The following is a 21,198-nucleotide window of genomic DNA, read 5'->3' as shown; positions in this document are numbered from 1 at the left end:
CCACTACAATTTCTCATTCTCTTCAACGTTTTTAAACGTTTTCTCCTCTTCCTCTCCTCTCCCCACCCTCTTTTTCCTCTCTCCCTCCTCCTTTTCCTCCCTCTCCTCTTGTTATTTGCAATTTTTTACGTTATACACACATACATACATACACACACACATACATACATACACACACACACACACACACACACACACACACACACACACACACACACACACACACACACACACACACACACCGGAGGTAAGAGAGTGATTCTGAGAACAGGTCATCTGCCGTGGTCTATTGTACGGTACGAAAGGTTACAGGTCACATGGGGCCCTTGTCCTAGTAGGCCCCAACCAAGGCCATTAGAGCCCATTGCGATTGTGGCCATGTAGGATTGGGGGCCCTGTAGTATGGAGACCCTGCAGGGTTTGGGACCCCTCATACGAACCGGGTCCTAGAAGAAGAGCTACCGCCTCAATTGTGGTCCCATGGTCTCCCCCAACAGGTAAACATCTGTACATAAATAACTTGATCGAGGCGTTTAATTAATAAGTGGCAGGTGAACGAGACTGTGAGTGGCGTTGAGGTTTCGTGGACTCTGGGTAGAATGTCGGGGTGTATGGTGGCGTTGAGATCGTGGGAGAAAGTTATGGTGGCGTTGGAGCAGTAGTAGAATGTTGTGGTGGCGTTGAACTCGTGGTAGAATGTTGTGGTGGCGTTGAGTTCGTGGTAGAGTGTTGTGGTGGCGTTGAACTCGTGGTAGAGTGTTGTGGTGGCGTTGAGTTCGTGGTAGAGTGTTGTGGTGGCGTTGAACTCGTGGTAGAGTGTTGTGGTGGCGTTGAACGCGTGGTAGAATGTTGTGGTGGCGTTGAACTCGTGGTAGAATGTTGTGGTGGCGTTGAACTCGTGGTAGAATGTTGTGGTGGCGTTGAACTCGTGGTAGAATGTTGTGGTGGCGTTGAGTTCGTGGTAGAGTGTTGTGGTGGCGTTGAACTCGTGGTAGAGTGTTGTGGTGGCGTTGAACGCGTGGTAGAATGTTGTGGTGGCGTTGAACTCGTGGTAGAATGTTGTGGTGGCGTTGAACTCGTGGTAGAATGTTGTGGTGGCGTTGAACTCGTGGTAGAATGTTGTGGTGGCGTTGAGTTCGTGGTAGAGTGTTGTGGTGGCGTTGAACTCGTGGTAGAATGTTGTGGTGGCGTTGAGTTCGTGGTTGAATGTTGTGCTGATGTTGAGGTAGTGGTAGAATGTTGTGGTCGTGGTAAGTGAGAGGGTAGAATGATCTCTTGTTGAGGTGCTGGTAAGTATGTATTGCAGGTGGTTGGTGGTGGCGACCTGTGGTGTAATGGTCATCATGCTCGCCTCCCAAGCGAGCGGACCCGGGTTCACTCCCCGTGCAGGGTGAAACTATGGGCAAGTTTCTTTACGTCATTTGCCTCTGTCTACCCAGCAGTATTTGGGGACCTGGATGTTAATCGATTTGCGGGTCGTATTCCGGGGTAATGGTTAGCCAGTGCAGTTTGCGAGTTGTCCGGTCTTCTCGGACTATTCCTTGACACTTGAGTCGTGCAGCTCGTTAACTTAGGATGTCACCGGTTGTTGTGTTGGCGACAGCTTCTACACCATAAACAAATTCACGCCTGGGTGGCCCTTGGGCAAGCTTAGACTATGGAGAAGCAAGAGCCAGTATAAGTGAAGAAGAACAACAGGGGAGGAAGGGCATTACAGCTGGTGGGCCACGAGGCAAGAGTTGACTGCCAAAAGGGGGGGGAGGGGTGTGGTGTGTATATTTGTATGGTGTCAGTCTAGGCGGGTGTTAGACCTCCTCGCGTGCCCACTACCGTATACATGGCTGCCTGCTGGTTCGTGGAGGGAGAGGGTGGTCTGTTTTTGTTGTTGGGACTATATCTGACTTGATTTATAACCTCTTCTGTGGCTGGCTGTCTATCCTTCCTGTTGGGACTGTATCTGACTTGATTTATAACCTCTTCTGTGGCTGGCTGTCTGTCTTGTAGGGGCAATTGGATTTAGCTAACCTAACTTTAATAACCTTACCTAACTTAATCTAGCCTAACTTCATTTTCGCCCAGTTAGTGTTAGGGTGGTTAATCTTTAGGTGAAATAAACTGACGTAGAGATTTTTCAGGTGATCCAATGAAAATACCATTACATTCGGCTCCACGTTGCTGTGGTTCGGTTTTAGAAGTCAGTGCTGCTATTGTTTCCAGGTGACCCCGAAGACGTAATTAAGTAGGTGGTGGTATGAGGGGGGGGGGTCTGTGTGAGAGTGTGAGGCGCGCGAGATGTCAACAAACTAGTGAGTTACCCAGGCTGTAAACACCCTGGCCTCAGGCTCCTGTACCCTTCCCTCCCCAAGGACCATTGTCGCCCTCCAGTCTCTCTCTCTCTCTCTCTCTCTCTCTCTCTCTCTCTCTCTCTCTCTCTCTCTCTCTCTCTCTCTCTCTCTCTCTCAACAAATTGTTCTCGAAGTGCCGGTATATGGTCCCAGAATGACCAGATAATATGCAGGTCTCGCTGTGAACTTTGTGCCTCAATCCTTGTAGCCAGACCGAGTATATTGAGGTAGAATACAAGTCTCCCATTCTTTTTGTTTTCGCTTTCGCAAGATTTATATATTTTTTTTAATTTAAGGGGTGTTGTCCGTCCATTAATTTTGCTTTATATGCCGTGTGTGTGTGCGTGTGTGTGTGTGTGTGTGCAGAGTCTGGAAATACCTAGAACCTACTTGATGTGTCATGTAGGTAATAGTTTCCTTCCTCGTACCTGTGATTAACCTATGACTACACCCTTGTCAACTTGGGTCATATCTAGGGGTCCCATCATCCACGTTATGTTGTATACTTGAGGCTATATATCCGGGTTTTACTTCAACCTTGGGACTTAGGCTGCTGAATCCCTCCCGGCCGCCCGCGTGTAAGTAATTAAGGTAAGAGTGGAGGTTATTGGGTGTTGGCTGCCTCCCACCCGTCCTCACTTAGTGTACACCGATTTCTCTGACCTTAAGTTTTGAGTTCCCTACTGTAAAAGGTCCGGGCGGGGGGTGGGGGGGTAATGCCAAGAGTTACTATGGACTTTGGACCCGATATATTGATCAAGTCGCGGCTGGTGTCTGTCTGAGGAGCGTTGTCGTATCTTGGGGGCTGAGGTGGTTGGGGGTGGGGGGAAAGGGGCTGATACACCATCCTATTCCTTACCTCTTGTCGTGGGAGCCAGAGTTTATAAAGTATATAGGGTAAACTATTTATGTTATGGAACCAGTGGGAAATGTGGTGAGTGAACAGAGAAATGAGAAGAAAAGAGTACTAGGGAAGTCATTGATTAACTGTGTGGCTGTGAAGGTGAGCGATGCAGGTGTTGTGTACGGTGAGGGAGTCGAGACACACACACACACACACACACACCTGGCCGCCAAGAGCTTGTTATTCACCAGCCCTCAGGTAACTTGCCTTATCTCTCCCATCATCACCGCCTGCACTCCTGTATTGAAGGAAGGAGGGAGGGAGCAGGAGGCTTTGATCAACTCCACTCCGCGCGAGAATTTCTTTATCTAGTAATTGCTTCCCGGTGTCTCGTACAGAACTGAGAAAGTGAAGCTCGACTTGTGCAACCTGGATTTCTTGACGTCATTATACCAAATAGGGGAAGAGCACTGGGTTAGTGGTGACTGTGTGTGACATGAGGTACTGTGTAGGTAGGCGTTGACGTGTATGTATGTCACTTCCTCACGTCAGCAGGACACTTTGCTGGGAGGAAAAATAAATAAAACGTGAAACCTTTAGAGAACAAATGTTATCTCTGTTTATTTCCAGGTGTCGTCAGGCCGAGGTCCATGTAGCGTTGACTCAGACTATTACAAACACGTTTTAGTGACGAGAGGATTAAGATAACATGTGTCTGTGTCATGGGGAGGAGGAAAGGTGGTTAGTCATTCCACCTTCAGCCAGATATCATATTCTTGGAAGTGATATCAGTTTAAAGAGACTTAGATAATCTGACAGAAATTTCATAGATGTTAGTAACTTTGATGGGGGTGGGGGGAGTAACTTTGATGGGGGTGGGGGGAGGGGGGTCGCATAGTGACTACAAAGCTTCAGTAGTCGTCCGGCGCGGGGTGATTCAGGGTGTTTGTTCATATAACGTGTCGGTGATCCCCCTAGAGGAGTGGGTAAATCCTGGAGCACGCCCTCATTACCACACCTTCAGTCTGCTGGCCACACCGTATAACACACCACTCCTCAGTATATACACACGCCTCTGTCTGGGTGGTGGTGTGGCGTTTATCGTATCCGCTGTGGTCGTGGAGGTGGCGCAGGAAATCTTTACCTTCGTTGGATTTAAGGCACTGAATAACTTACGTGTCCTATACCTGTCGTTAAGTGTATGGTTTAATTTATATTGATTTTTTTTTTGTAGTGTCATGCCAAGGCCTATTTAATGGTTTCTGGCACTTATATAGGCCAACCTGCCGTCAAGTTTACATATCATCCTCTTTGCATCGTTAGGCCTATTGCACTGTTTGTTTATTGAAATGACATTGTTTTTGTTTGATAGGATTATTCACCCCCCCCCCCGTCCCCTCATGTACGGTTGACCCCCTATACTTGTGGCTCTCTGGACATTGTTTTTGTTTGATAGGATTATTCACCCCCCCCCCCGTCCCCTCATGTACGGTTGACCCCCTATACTTGTGGCTCTCTGGACACAACCACCATATTTACCATTAACTTTATGGCACTATTTACACATTCCGCCAAGTTAACGACACACGGTCACATTAGGTTTGTGGTGGCATCAGAAATTCGCACCTTTCCGGATGGTTTATGGCACTTAATTTACATCGTTCACTGGTTTTATGGCACCGTGCTCACCTGCTGGGTTTATTGTGGTGGTGGTCGTCGATTCTAACACTCGGTTTATGGCATCTTACCAGTACTGTGTTCTCCTGGTTGTACGGCACCGGTCACCTAATATCACTGGATTTATGGTGCCATCCAACCATACCAGTGGGTTTGTGGCACTTTCCAGACTTCATACCGGGTTTATGGCACTGTCCAGACTTCATACCGGGTTTATGGCACTGTCCAGACTTCATACCGGGTTTATGGCACTGTCCAGACTTCATACCGGGTTTATGGCACTGTCCAGACTTCATACCGGGTTTATGGCACTGTCCAGACTTCATACCGGGTTTATGGCACTGTCCAGACTTAATACCGGGTTTATGACACTGTCCAGACTTCATACCGGGTTTATGACACCAGGTATACCACCACTCAAGTTTGTAGAACCACCTCCTGACTCGGCTTTTGAGTGTGTCGCCCTACAAAGCCTAACCTTAGTGCTTCGGTCAGTCAGTCAGGTATCTATCTAATCTGCCAGGTATGAGTAATTAAGTGGGTTTAGTTGTGTTACCTGTATAGTATGTCACTTAAGTGTACTTTATGCCTCAGTGTATAGTAACGTGTTTGGTCTGTTCTCTTAACCTCCCTCCCTCTCTTTTTCTCTCCCTCCCTTACTCTCTCCCTCTCTCCCTTACTCCCTCCTCTACCCCTTGTTTAAACTTCCCTTCACCATTAACCTTTATGTAAACCCCCTTCCTCTCCTCCTTTTCCCCAACCCTTTTAAACCCCCTTCTCTCTACCCTTTCTTTAAACACCCTCCCTACTCTCTCTGAAATCCCCCCCCCCCCCCCCTCTCCCCTCCCTCTTTAAACCTTCCTCCCCCTCCCATACCCCCCTGTGACGAGTCGACAAAGCCGTGTGCGTACTGTAATCCTGCCGTGTGCGTACTGTAATCCTGCCGTGTGTGTGTGTGTGTGTGTGTTTTGAGTCGTTTATTTCTCGGTGACCCAATTAGTGAGGTATTGTTCATCCTTTCCTCGTTTTTATTTATTTTATTATTATGTTCACCATTATTAATTGTCTGGCCTTTTTTTTTGTATTGCAATTGCGTTTCATCAAGATTATTTGTTGTGTTTGTTAGAATTATATTTCATTGTTATTGTTTTGTTGTTTGGGTTATTTAATTGTTGTTGTGATTATTGTTGTTGTTTCTCGTCCAAGGGTTGGTTGTGTTGTGGTATAGAGAGGTAGGATTGTGTTTTAATGAGTGAGGCCAGGTGAGGTGTTGTAGATTATAAAGTAAAGCAAGGCAGTCATATGCTGAAGTGAGTGAGGTGACGTGTTGTAATGAGTGTGAGGTGAGGTGTTGTAATGAGTCTGAGGTGAGGTGTTGTAATGAGTCTGAGGTGAGGTGAAACAGGAGGATAGGAGTGTGGGGTAACAGGGTGGCGGCGTCGTAGTGGCCCAGCTGGCTCCAGAACGACCTTTATATTATTACTACAGCCAGGGATATACAGCTTGCATCACATCCTACACCACACACACACACACACGCACGGTGGACGGAAATAAAGTCCACGGGAAAAAAGTCACATGATTTGTACACATTGACAACACAATATATATATGATGGCATTGCACGTAGGTTAGGTTAAGTTAGGGTTTTTTCCGTGCGTTTTTATCTGTAACTTTTTTCTTGTGACCTTTTTCCTGGATTCACACACACACACACACACATCCCTCCACACTTTCACACACACACACCCCTCCACACTTTCACACACACACACACTTTCCCTTCAAACACACACACACTTTCCCTTCAACACACACACACACACATCCCCCCACACGTACACACACAGCAGCCCTGGCAGGCAATGCTCGTGTGGCGCTGTTGGTCTCGCGGGAGAGGTTTTGTTTGGCGCTACCTGACTCAGGTTTTGTGTCATGTTGGTGCATTTGACAAATCTGATACTGAGGCTGTCACCAGGGGCAGGTAAAATCGGGGATCCGGGTGAGAGAGAGAAGAGAGGAAAGGAAAGGAGAGGAGAGGAGAGTTAGACAATGGGAAAGTCTCTGAGTGAAGATACAGTCGTTCAAAAAAAAATTTATACGAAATTGTGTTGACATAATATAACACAACGGACCAAGTATTTCTCAACCCTACCGAGACAACAGAGTCGCGGTGTCCATTCTGAAGTTAATCGACTCCTCTCCCTCCCTCCTCCCCAAATACAGTAAAGAGACATAATGGAATATTTCTCCTGTTTTATCATCAGTTCAGGAAGCTTATGGGTGAAATCTTATCACTCGGGATCATGTTTCAGTATGGTTGGAAATTCCGCTGACAGACACAGAGACACTCACCGATATACGTTATAGGCTCTTCACTGATGCACCTGACTCACCTTGTGGCTGATTATTGCCTCATCTCACTGCCTTCCCACTGAACTTTCCGTGTGTGTGTGTGTTTTCCTACTTCCTGACCACTTGTTGATGCAGGGTAGCATGTAGGACATCTCTCTCTCTCTCTCTCTCTCTCTCTCTCTCTCTCTCTCTCTCTCTCTCATAACAACACACCCATCGTCTAAAAGTGGTGTTGCTGGCCTCTTGGTAACCTGCTTCCTCAACCTTATCATGGACACTCGTTGATTTATCTTAACTCGCTCTCTCGCTCACAGATAGAGTCGGGAAGTGGAATATGAAGGAGCACTGTATGTAGTTGTTCACGATAGCACAGGATATGTATTGAGATTTCGAATGGTAACTACGCAAACTATGGCGCTCTGTGTTACTGTGGGGATTATTATTAGTAGTAGAAGTAGTAGTTATAGTAGTAGTAGTAGTAGTAATAGTATAAGCAGTGCAAGTTTTAGTTTAGATTAATGACAGGTTGAATTTGGTTAAGTGAGAGAGTTTGGGTTACATTCTTGGTTAGGTTAGGTATTCTCCCATAGCCCATTTCTATTGTGTCGATATCATAACGTTATCCTCTCCCATACGAAGTGGTTAAAGGTGTACTGGGATAATGTTGTGATATCCTTAACCGAGAACGGAACTTTGCCTCTGTGGTATAGCTCCAATTGGTTAATGTGACGCTGCTATCCATTGTGGCGTTATCATCCACTTACTCACGAGACGAACGAGCACACTAGGGTCGTATATTCCTAGAGGGTGACTGGTGGTACTGTACGTGTGTCTGACTGTTGTTTTTGGACGTGTGGTTGACTGACTGACTGTACGTTTGACTGACTTACTTAATGTTGTTGTTATGTACGTGTGTTTGACTTGTTTTTGTTCGTGTGACTGACTGACTGACTGGCTGTTGTTATTATTCATGCGACTGACTGATGGTATTATGTGTGTGACTGACTGGTGGTATGTGTATGACTGGCTGACTGAGTGGGGGAGGTGCAGAAATCTCCATTGTAAACAGTTGTGGTAATGTGGGCAGGAGGTGAGTGGTGGCGGCGTGTGCAAGGTAAACAAAGAGGTGACACCCAAGACTCCTCGAGACAACCAGGGGGTCATCTGATCCTTTACCATCACTACCTACCACTTACCACAATCACCATCATCACCTACTTACCACCATCACTTACCTACCACAATGACAACCCACCACTACCATTACTTACCACATTGACTCACCACTACCATCACCTCAACTACCACAATGATAGTCACCACACCTACCACAATGACAGTCACTACCGCCTACCACAATCACAATCGTCACCCAAAATGATGTTATTAATGATGAGGGAAGTCAGGGAAAGCTCTGTTTGTACTTAACCTACTTGTAAATTATCGACAATCATCATTATGGTACCGATACACACAGTGGACGATGACTCATAGATTATACAACACGTCAATCTTAAAATGGGCGCTCCCAGCCAATCATAACACATATCATGGGTGACGTCATTACAGGTCATTGTAGGTTCACGTTGTAATTGGTTCATCTCAAGACGTGGGCGTGGCTTGGTAAGGGTTTCACCGTCCATAGTCCCTGTTGTAAGTGTTAAGAGAGGTTGTCACACTGACCTCCCAAGAGTTTAACCTCGAGTGACTGTAATTTCCCTGAAGGTTCGCAGTGAGTGGAGCACTTGTGGTCTGATACGGTATTATTAAATGTGTTTTTCTGCTACCTACCACATTGGCGGTCCTCACCACACCATCTGTCACTCGTCACCACCACTACTACCACCCACCATCCATAGCGTCTATAACCATGACGACAACAGCAGCCACTACCACCATCTAAATGTTCATGACAGCGTGGCCACCACTCGTCCAGCTCACCAACTGAATGTGACCTTGATAGTTACTCTACCACAGTCCCGGTGGGTCAGCTTGTAGCCTCGTCACTTGAGTGTGTGCATTGCTTACCGTGTTCCTCATGGCCCCGGGGCGCAGAGAGGGTGGTGGTGAAAGGAACGTGCGAGTTGTATGGATGTTTTTGTTTAGGTTAGAGGTGTCGGTTATCCTCTCATTGTAAGGTGAACTGGGTGACAAGAGTGGGTGACAGCTGCTGGGGGAGTGAATCATGAATGCCTCTCCTCCTTCACATGACATTCTGGTTGTGTGCGGCGGACGGCATGACTAAGAGTTCCTCGTGTTGTGGCGTCATGCAGGGAGTGTCCAGTCACCCGGCAGGGCAGCTGGGGAACCAACATTTCCTCATCTATTGTGGACAGCCTTCAGGAGATTATTCAACAGTCTTCCTCCTTCCTAGGGCGAGGGAGTAGTGTTGACTCCACTGTGGGCTGCACTGGTGTAGGGGGCGTGGCATTACCCTGGCAGTGTGACCTTGCATCCTAACGGCAGCAGCTGACATGGTCACGCTCACTTACATCCCGGTTTGGTGGCTGTTCTGGCGCTCCTGGTGTGTGTGTGTGTTGAGGCAGTAGACTGTGCCAGGCAGATGGTTGTTTGACACACTTGCATCATTTATTGGGGCAAGAAGACCTCTAGCCGAGACGATCGTCTGCCCCATCTGTATGGGAAATTCACACTGTAGACGTGCAGTTGAATACCGTATGTTGGTGCAGTCTTCCTCCCTGGTCGGGAATAAGAGACAGGTGTGTTGGACAGGTATTGTTATACATTAAGAACTGTTATCAAGTACAAAGTAACTTGGTTGTTTAACGAGTATCCATACAGGGTAGGAAGGCGTTACCAGGTGGTAGTTCTAGTGACCTGGATGAGCTACAGCTGTCTTTGGTATTGTTGATTGGTAAGTGGCATTAATTACTGGATCAGCTCGTACTTGTGTGGCCTTACCGAGACTGGTTTTACTCACACGGGCAACGTAAGAGATTCTCCGCCCGCCCCAGTGAAAGTGGAAGCCTTTGTTGAGGTGTGTAGGGGCGGCAGAGACACCAGCTGTGTGTGTAGGAGGGACGTCTTTGTCGAGTTTTACGCCGGTTAGTCTGGTGTTGGCTCCACCACCATGACCTGCTCAAACTCAACCACATTACATCCACCACCACATGGCCACCACCATCACCACAACCTCCACCACCACATGGCCACCACCATCACCACATGGCCGCCACCACTGTTGATAGGAGTGGTACTGGTCATCGTAGGCGCCCCCAGTCATACCACGTCTTTATGGTCCCCCAGACTGGAATTATTATGAGGCAGTGAGTGGGTTGTGGTGAGTCTAACGCGGCTCTCACACACCCCCGAGATAGTTTGATCATGGCGGTGGTTAGAGTGGGTGAAATATGAGTGTTGATTAGTCACAGCTCCGCCCCTGGTCCCTCCCCGCTCCCTACCCCGCCCCTGGCTCCTCCCTGATCCCCACTCACCCACCCCAGCTGCTGCTCCCTCCAGTCCTCTTCCTCCTTCTGCCTTCCTCCCTCACTTCCTTCTCCCCTCCCTCCCTCCTTATTCCCTCCGTCTGTTTCTTCCCACAACACATTTAGCACTATAATACTGACGGCTGTACAAGGCTCTCTCTCTCTCACACACACACACACACACACACACACACGAATTTTCTCGGCGAGTGAACTAAACAGAAGATCCGAGGAGGCGAACAAGGTAATTACACAGTAAATCGTTCAGGAGGTGGAATGGGCCAAGTGTTTTTTGAAGAGGGAGAGAGAGAGCGAGAGGGGTGGGACGTCGTGATGAATGGCTCTGGTTAATCGCGCGTTGTGTATTTGGTCAGCCAAGTTTAACGCGCCTTTTTGTTGCATTTCAAAGCTGTCGTAGGAAGGTTGTGTGTTAGTGTTAGGGAGGTGTTGACGGGTGACAGTGATGTGAGAGTTACGTTAGGGATGTGGCGGCGGGTGACAGTGATGTGAGAGTAGTGTTATGGATGTGGCGGCGGGTGACAGTGATGTGAGAGTTACGTTAGGGATGTGGCAACGGGTGACAGTGATGTGAGAGTTACGTTAGGGATGTGGCGGCGGGTGACAGTGATGTGAGAGTAGTGTTATGGATGTGGCGGCGGGTGAGTGATGTGAGAGTTACGTTAGGGATGTTGCCATAGATAAAACAAAACACACACACACACACACACACACACACGTTTTATAACTCCTCTAACGTCACAAGCTGTACGTGGTCAACACAAGCTGTACCTAGTGTCTTACTAATATACACTTGAATACGGTGTTAAGGAGTGTGCCGTTCTATCAGTCTTGAGACACCGATACCTCGTGGGATATGTTACCTCCTCCTCCCCTCTTCCTCCTCGACACAAGTCCTACTCGAGTTTATTTGTGTGTTTATATGTTCCTCATTGGGATTACCTGGCGATCTCTCTCTCTCTCTCGTGTTTCACTTAAAAGATTAACCATCCTGACATCAGGTGAAGTAATCTGGGAGGGAGGGGAGAATCTTCAGGTGAAATAAGCTGGGAGGGAGGGGAGAATCTTCAGGTGAAATAAGCTGGGAGGGAGGGGAGAATCTTCAGGTAAAATAAGCTGGGAGGGAGGGGAGACTCTTCAGGTGAAATAAGCTGGAGTGGATAATCTTAAGACGTCAACATGGATCACGCAGCTTTCTCACGCAGGAATGTGATAGGAGACGCCTCAACCCCCCCACACCTCGGGTTATCAGCGTGGAACATTGTGTAATATCCTGCCAGCCACACAGCCAGGCATATTGTTAACGACGTCAATAAAGATGTGAGAATAACAGGAATATAAAGTTAAGGATGTGTTGAAGTGTGTTGTGAGTGAGGATAGTGTGTCAGGGATGTGTTGTTGTCAAGCTAAGGGATTGTGATGGATGGTGGCAAGATAGTGACAAGTTAGTTACAGGAATGTCTTGACGGATTGAGTGACAGTGGTAGTGTAATTTTTTGACGGGTCACAGACATCCATCCATGCAGGTGCTAAGTTAACAGTGATGTCTTGACGGGTGACAGGGAGTCTAGTTCATGGTTCAAAAAGTTGCATTATAATGTTTTAACGGGTGACAAGGGTCTGTGAGAGAGAGAGAGAGAGATCCCTGGCTCGTGTGTGTGTGAGAGAGGGGCCCTGGCTCGTGTGTGTATGTGTGTGTGTGAGAGAGAGAGGGGCCCTGGCTCGTGTGTGTGTGAGAGAGGGGCCCTGGCTCGTGTGTGTGTGAGAGAGAGGGGCCCTGGCTCGTGTGTGTGGCCCTGGCTCGTGTGTGTGGCTCTGGCTCGTGTCTGTATTAAAGCGTTGAGTGAGTGAGGTGGTGAATACTCTAGCGGCACCACCTGCTTGTTGGTCCCATTATTGCCCCATGGACGCCCTCTTACTAACTCCTATGTGTTGTTGTGTTGCGTTATGTTGTGTTGTCTTGTGTTGCATTGTGGTATTGTACTGTACAGCCGGCTGCCTCAGTAACACGCTCCTCCTTTGTTGTGTATTTTGACGACAGTGTAACACTCTGTATCAGTTGTTTTCACGTGTTTTCTTATGCTGGAGAAAATTTATCAGTATTATGTAGCGTGTTGTTTGCTTCGCTGCGTGTGTGTTTGTCAGCTGATTTTTTGTTTACGATGAGATTACGTTGGTACCGATGTTTACTACCTACTTGATCAGCTGTTTTTGTTTGTTTATGCGATTGAGTGACTTGGCAATTGTTGTTTGTTTACGTATGGAACTAGTGCATCATATATGTTGTTTGTGTGTAGCTGTTTCTTGTTTATTGGGGTTATACTCAAACACAATTGCTTCCACTAAATATTCCTAGATTCTATTTTGTGTTTATTTCCTTCTTACCAACTTTTATCGGCTTTTGTGTCTGTGTCTGTGTTTATTCCTATTATATCAGTTTATCTCAGTTATTAGCTAATCGGTACAAGTTTTATCATTCTAATCTTCTTAATCTTCCTCCACTAACTCCACCTGAGAGATTATGTTGAGGCAGTGTATGTGTATATGATTCCTATCTGGTGATAACATGTTTTTAACCAGTGTTCTAGATCATTTTTAAAGAGATCTGGTGCCTTGACGTCATGTGTGTGTGTGTGAAGTGACGTAAGTTATTTGAAAATTTATATTACTGAAACTTTTATTTATAATATTCCGAGTCGTCATATTGTTCTTTGGGATTAATGAGGTGATATGATAATTAATTGAAAGCTTATTACTTGTTATTTTAATTTTACTGTTTTGTGATACATGGAATGGTATACAGAGTTGAGTTGGGTTTTAATTTTCCGCTTTACTGGTAGACTTGGCATCTGGAGGCCTCCTGTTGCTCAAGTGTTTGGGCAACAAGGAACTGTACTGTAATACAAAGACTTATTTATCTTGTTGATAAAGGTTATATCACAAATCGGGTGTTGCAATAGTTGCTTAATAATTCTTATTTGGTTTCTTTGCTTCTGTAATTCTCTTGTTATATGAAGATAGCGTAGTGTACTGTAGTGCAGTGTAGCGTAGTGCAGTGTAGCGTAGTGCAGCGCAGTGTAGTGCAAGTCATTAGTGTCAGCATATATCAGTGTGGTAGAGGCCGTTTATTGCTTCCTAACTTAATTGTAGTTGTTAACATTGAGTGTGTGTGATTGTTTATGTTATCCATGTATTAATTGTTTACTTGTTTGTAAGGTTGTGTATTAACGATGCTTTGTTTGTTGTTTACAGGAGTCTAGGATGAGACAATGATGCTGATGAGCAGCACAAGCTCGGTGCACAAGACCACCACGTGAGGGAAGGACCAGCAGCAGTGTGGTGTTGGTGGGTGTGTGTGGTGGTGTGGTGGTGGCGGCGGCGGCGGTTGTGGTGGAGCAGGCGGAGTGGTTGGTGGTGGTGGTGCTGCTGCTGCCCAGGACCCTGTCTCCTGTGCTAGTGCGTCCAATACTTAAAAGGTGTTTTTTTTTCCGTGAATAACACGTGTGAATGTTAGGCCAACACAATGCGTGAGTTTAAGGTAGTGGTGCTGGGTTCCGGCGGGGTGGGCAAGTCCGCCCTCACGGTCCAGTTCGTGTCCGGGTGCTTCATGGAGAAGTACGACCCCACCATCGAGGACTTCTACCGCAAGGAGATAGAGGTGGACACTTCCCCGTGCGTGTTGGAAATCCTGGACACGGCGGGCACGGAGCAGTTTGCCTCCATGCGGGACTTGTACATCCGTAATGGCCAGGGCTTCGTGGTGGTGTACTCCATGACCAATCACCAGACCTTCCAGGACATTAAAGGCATGAGGGACCAGATCACCCGGGTCAAGAATACCGACCGCGTCCCCATACTGCTCGTCGCTAACAAGGTAGGTACTGTGTGTGTCACCCTTCCCTCTACGAGTCATCCCTATGTCACTGTGTCAACCTCCCCTCGTCTCTTAGTGCCTACCTCCCCCCCCCCTCCCCTCTCGAAATATACCTGATGTCCAGCCAATGTTATGAGGAATAGACTGAACATTATCTCACACACCTAGAGTTAATTAATGTATCGGCATAGTTCACACACCCCCTTCCCCTCAGATAACAGGTGAGGCGGGGTGGAGATACCTGCCTGTGCCGTACCTGTCTGACTTCCTCTTCCTCTTTTTCTTCGTAAAGTTCGTCATTCATAAAGGTGAGAGGTCGTGCGTGGCTTTGCATAGCGGGGAACGATTTTGGTTCGTGTTTTGGGTCCGGTTTTAGGGAACTAGTTTGCTGGGGGGGGGGTGATTTTAGGGAGCTAATGCTTTTGTTGGGGGGTGGTTTTAGGTACGATTTTAGTTTAAAGTATTTGCTGGTGGTTAATTTAGGTACATAGTTTACAGAAGTGGAATTGGGAGGCAATTTTAGATTAAGAATTTTTGAGATGGTTTTAGGAAGTAATTTTTGGGGTAAAGAAATTCCTGGTGTAGTTTTAGGACTCCTTTTTAGGTGGTGTTAAGGACGCAAGGTTTAGGGGATAAGAGTACTAGGGAGGGAGGGGGTGAACCGTGTGTGGCTGAGGAAGGATGGTGTGGTCTGAGGGTGGTGTGGCTGAGGAAGGACGGTGTGGCTGAGGAAGGATGGTGTGGTCTGAGGGTGGTGTGGCTGAGGAAGGACGGTGTGGTCTGAGGGTGGTGTGGCTGAGGAAGGACGATGTGGTGAGGGTGGAGGGGGCGGCGCTCGTAGCCCAGGTTGGCGGTGTGTAATTGTCAGGGGAGTGGCGTTGATGAGGTGGAGCAGGTAGTCTCTCTCTCTCTCTCTCTCTCGACTCCTTGGACATAACTGTACAATGATTGGCTGCCTATGAAGGAGGTGGGGGTTAGGTGTAAGATAGGAGAGGATGGCTGGGTGGTTGAAGGGTTGCGAACTGGGATGGGCCACTGTTACATCCTAGTGTGTGATGATTGACAAGGGGTATGAGAGAGTGTGGATGACTGTTGTACCAGGAATGTGTGTACCTGGGGTAGGTCTGCTGTAGTTAAGTGGAATGGGTATAAGGGTGTGTTGGGAGAGGTGGGAGGGGGCACATGGAGTTAGGAGGGAGGTTAGTGGTGGTGAGTTTGGGTAGGAGAGTGGAGGAGGGTGAGGCAAGAGGTGGAGGTGAGGCAAGAAGGAGGAAAGGCAGAGGTTACAGGGGGTGATTAGGAAAGGAAAAGAAAGGTTGAGCAGACATAGAAGAATATAGGAGTCAGCTGTTCATCACACAAGGCGGCCACAGTACCTTGGGAGGAGGGGGAGGGGGTCACTTGTCACATGCTGCCCCTTGGTCTTAAGTGGCCTTAGGGCGGGTGATAGCACTTATCAAACGGAGATTATACACGTTCTTAACTGTATTACCCGGTATTTATTTATGGGGCGCGGTGATTCAAGCTTCCATTAAGACGCATCTTTACCATGTTGGTGTCCCGAGGTAGTTGTGGACATGTCAGTCAGGTGGAGGGGGGTAGTTAGATGTCCTCAGGTAGTTGTGGACAGGTCAGGAGGAGTAGGGGAAAGGAAGGGGCAAGGGGTGGGTGAGGGGGGGGGTGCTGTTGGATCTCCTGAGTACTAATAATTCATGCCAACACGCGTCCTGGCTCCGGGCTCCCAGGGTGAACACGGACAATGGTTGGTTAAACAATGGGGCCCAGTGTTGCGTGTTGTTAGCAGAGGAGGATCACCACTATAGCTATCTACCCCGTGTGTGTGTGTGTGTGTGTGTGTGTGTGCCCTAGCTTATTGCCATGTGTTGGGGAGGGAAGGAGGCGCGCCGTAGTGTCTTGTATTGTTGATGTACGTTCCTGTCCGTCACGATGTATGTGTGTGTGTGTGTGTATGCATGCAGGTCTACACGTAATGTTTAGGGTTTATGCCTGAATTAAGGAGCTACGTACATATCTTTATTCCTCCTTCTCTTCTCCATTCTCTTTTTCCTCCTCCTCCTCCTTCATCGTGTTGTTGCTCTCCTTGATATGCGATATCTTGGTGAATATATTTTCTCTTATTTTCTCTTCTTCTTTTTCTTCTCATCTCCTCCTTCATCATCTTCTTGTCATCGTCCGAGAGAGAGAGAGAGAGAGAGAGAGAGAGAGGTTAGTCGTATAATTTGAAGAGGTCGACTGAAAGAGATGACGAGACGAGACGGGGGGGTGGGGTATTGACCGTAAACAAACTGGGTCACTGAATTCTGTCGAGTTTATTAATAGGAAACGTCTTGGCCACCAGTGATTCCGGTGACATACAGGGAGTCATAATTGGGAGGCATGAATGGCGTCGACATTATTATTATTTGTATTTTATTTATTTTTTCTCAACTGCTAGATCCAGGGTTAAAGTTTTGAAGCAGTGGGATGATGTTGGTATTGATTTTGAATTGCTTCGAACCATTTACTGGAAGGGGTTCGGATCAAGTTGTGTTATAGGGTTCTAATTTGGGACAGCTTCGAATCAAGAGGGAAGGTTTTATAATGATTCTGGGTCTGGTTCGAATCACGTTGTAGGGTAATATTGATTGACTCTGTAGAGCTATGGTGATTCTGGAACTGTTTCGAATCAAACTGTAGTGTGAACCCCGAATCGTGCGGTGTTGTCGAAATGTCATATATAAAAAAAAATGCTCTGTACTTAAAACCAATACTTAGCGAGGGTCGGTATTAAAGGGGAATATTATCACAGCGTTGAGTATATTGTTTTGCTTGTACCTATACGTGAACTAAGCATCAAATGATTATATTAGTAATAAAGCTGACGATGATGATGATAATAATAACGAGGAAAATAGTCCATAAATCAACAATAAAATATGTAAAGATAATAAACTACACAAAACTGTCGTTGATGTTGTATTTGTGAGAGAGAGAGAGAGAGAGAGACCCTCCATTGGCATCAGTTGTGAATGAGTGGAAGATGAAGAAGACTTTTGAGTTGTGTTGTTGAGGTAAGAGAGAGCCTTATGTTGTACCTGCTGTGTGAGGTATTAAGTGCTCCTTGACCTGTGTGTGTGTGTGTGGGGGGTTACATATAGATACTCGAGTACCGTTATCTTATCAGTGTTGCTGTTGACATTCCTGGGTGTCACGTGCAGCAGACCACCCGACTCATTCCCTCACCCACCTGACTCCACTCTCACCCACCCACCTGACTCCACTCCCTCACCCACCCACCTGACTCCACTCCTCCACCCACCCACCCACCCACCCACCCGCCCGCCTGACTCACTCTCACCCACCCGACTCACTCCCCCCCCACCTGACACACCCTCACCCACCCACCTGACACACCTCACCCACCCACCCACCTGACTCCACTCCCTTTTCACCCACCTGACCACCTCTTTCACCCACCTGACTCACCTCTTTTCACCACCTGACTCACCCCCTTTTCACCCACCTGACTCCACCCCCTTTCACCCACCTGACTCCAATTCTTTCACCCACCTGACTCACCCACCTGACTCAATTCCTTCACCCACCTGACTCACCCCCTTTCAGCCCCACCTGACTCCACCCCCTTTCACCCACCTGACTCCACCCCCTTTCACCCACCTGACTCAATCTCCTTTCACCCACCTGACTCACTCCTTTCACCCACCAGATCAGTTCCCCCTTTCACCCACCTGACTCACCTCCACCCACCTGACTCCACCCCTCCACCCACCTGACTCCACCCTCCACCCACCTCCTGACCACCCCTCCACCACCTGACCACCTTCAATTCATCTGCTGACTCACCCTTCCAACGCACTCCATGACCTACCCTCCACCACCCAGACCACCCCCACCTGACTCACTTCCCCCTTCACCCACCTCACCCCTCCTGACTCACTACCCCAACCAACCAACGCTGGTCCCAGGATCTCACGAGGGAGGGGGGGCACTGTACAGTTATGAACGAGTGTTACAACTTACCAAACACCATCATCACCTCAGAACTCGTTGGAAAGTTACAAATATAAGGTTTGGACAGATGTGTGAGTGATAATGGCCGGGTGTAAACAGGAGCTGCTCGCCTCTTCTGGTCCCAATAAACCTTCTGTAGTTTCCTTTGTTCTTATGTTTCATTGTGATTTGTGGTGTATATAATAATGTATACCTAACCTAACCTAACCTTACCTAACCTAACCTAACCTAACCTAACCAGTTGAATTGAGGTTAAACACAAAAATTAACGTTAACTAGTATCATATTCACACGGGTTTGATACATCCAAGAAAGTTTAACTATATATATATATTTTTTACAAAGAATCTCTATTTGAATTATTGGTTTTATTTTTTATATACTTTTTTATTTTTTATTTTATTTTTTTTATAATTATTCGTGTGTGTGTGTGTGTGTGTGTGTGTGTGTGTGTGTGTGTGTGTGTGTGTCTTAAGTCAGACAGTTAGGTATACATTTTCACATACGAGAAACTATTGATCTTACCAGCCTCTTAAGAACCCCGAGCTCGTTCACCTGACACACCTGACTTACCTCAGTTTATACTCTACCTCCTTCTACTCTTCTTCCTTCTCTTCTTCCTTCTCTTCTTCTTCCTTCTCTTTCTTCTCTTCTTCTGTCTCCTCCCCCTCTTCTTCTTCTCCTCCTCCTCTTTTGAAATGTCTTTACCAAATATGAAAGACCTGTGTTACTGTTTTGCTCCTGAAGAATAAACGCCTTGCCTTAAGATTTGTAACCTAGCCAAACCTAACCTAGTATAACCAAACCCTGCCCTGCCTAACTCAGCTCAGCTCAACTCCACCAACCAACCTAACCTCAGTCCTCAACTCCAACCTGAACTCAACTCCAACCCAACCCAACCCAGTCCAGCAGTCCTGGGACTCCAGCCCATTCCCCACCAACCCAGCCTTGGCTCTCCCACCCTACCCCACCCCACCCAGCCCAGTCCTGCCCTGCCCTGCCCAGCCCAGCCCACTCCTGCCCAACCCTACCTTAATCTCTCCAACAGGTAGTGATAGGGCAGTTAATCTTCAGGTGAAATAAACTGGAGGAGGGGAGTGACTCATCAGCTGATCCGAATAAACTTCTGCCACGCTGGACAAGATGTAAATAGATGCTCTGACTTGGCGACTGAATTCCTTTCTCCTCGATGATTAGGTTCGGTTAAGTTATGTTAGATTAGGTCAGGTCTGGTTTGGTAAGGTTAGGTCTGGTTTGGTAAGGTTTGGTAAGGTTTGGTAAGGTTAGGTCTGGTTTGGTCAGGTTAGGTCTGGTTTGGTCAGGTTAGGTCTGGTTTGGTCAGGTTAGGTCTGGTTTGGTCAGGTTAGGTCTGGTTTGGTCAGGTTAGGTCTGGTTTGGTAGGTTAGGCCTGGTTTGGTCAGGTTAGGTCTGGTTTGGCTGTGTTAGGTCTGGCTTGGTCAGGTTAGGTCTTGGTCAGGTTAGGTCTGGTTTGGTCAGGTTAGGTCTGGTTTGGTCAGGTTAGGTCTGGTTTGGTCAGGTTAGGTTAGGTCTGGTTTGGTCAGGTTAGGTCTGGTTTGGTAAGGTTAGGTCAGGTCTGGTTTGGTGAGGTTAGGTCTGGTTTGGTCAGGATAGGTCAGGTCTGGTTTGGTCAGGTTAGGTTAGGTTAGGTTCGTGATTGTACTGTACATTATAAAAGGTGGCGTGTCTTCTTTCGCCTTGTCCTTTCATCTTGTTTTCGAGTTTTGTTGTCATTCTCTCGAGTCTTTTGTCGATATGAAGAGGAAAACACAGGGCCCAACCCACTTAGTCAGGTCATACCTTGTTGGTCTATAATCGCGATGGTTTTCTCCTCCTTTCTCTTCCTACTTTTCTTCTTGCTTCTCTTCTTTCTCCTTCCTCTTCCTACTTCTCTTCTTGCTCCTCATCCTCCTCCTCTTTCTCCTTCCTCTTCCTACTTCTCTTCTTGCTCCTCATCCTCCTCCTCTTTCTCCTTCCTCTTCCTACTTCTCTTCTTGCTCCTCATCCTCCTCCTACTTCTCTTCTTGCTCCTTCTCTTTCTACTTCCTCCTCCTCCTCTCTCTTCTTCCTCTTCATACTTCTCTTCTTCCTCTCCTCCACCACCTCTCCTACTCCTCCACCCACAACAAGGTCCCAATCTTTTCAAGTCCTTCAGCCTAGTTCTCAGTCTTGCATTGTCTCGTTTTGACATTATTTATGGATGCGTATTAAGACTTGCTGGTCACATTATCTGCTTCCCTAACTTTTAACAATTGATTTAACGTATAAGGGGGAGGGGTGGTGGTGTTCAGTACGCACTATATACGCCACACAACCTCGACCACTCCCGGAAGCGTATGTCCTGGGACTGGGATATACGTAACTCGATAGTGACGTCGATACACATAACGCCTTCATCTTCATCCTGTTGTTTACGTTTTGCTCCTGATAAATGTGGATGTTTTTACTTCTGTATATGAGAAGGTGTCCGTCTCTCTTTACCTTCATTGGAGATTATTATTATTATTATTAGCATCATTATTATTGTTGTTACGCTGCCTTTAACGTCTCTAGGAGTCCTTGATCCCCTCCACACTCCAGGGGCAGAAG

The 21,198-nt window shown here is 47.2% G+C and overlaps 1 protein-coding gene across 1 annotated transcript in view; it reads left to right on the top strand.

Moving 5' to 3' along the window:
* LOC121859720 (ras-related protein Rap-2c-like) overlaps window positions 1–21,198 on the top strand; it is a 110,841-nt gene that overhangs the window by 16,306 nt on the left and 73,337 nt on the right. The window contains exon 2 of the mRNA XM_042356659.1: window positions 13,938–14,559. Within this exon, the coding sequence (XP_042212593.1) occupies window positions 14,209–14,559 (351 nt within the window). The 5' untranslated portion in view covers window positions 13,938–14,208. The remainder of the gene's footprint in view (window positions 1–13,937; window positions 14,560–21,198) is intronic.

Source organism: Homarus americanus, unplaced genomic scaffold (genome assembly GCF_018991925.1).
Source record: "Homarus americanus isolate GMGI-L3 unplaced genomic scaffold, GMGI_Hamer_2.0 scaffold27231, whole genome shotgun sequence".
Taxonomy (NCBI): domain Eukaryota; kingdom Metazoa; phylum Arthropoda; class Malacostraca; order Decapoda; family Nephropidae; genus Homarus; species Homarus americanus.
This window is presented reverse-complemented; position numbering and strand designations above follow the sequence as displayed.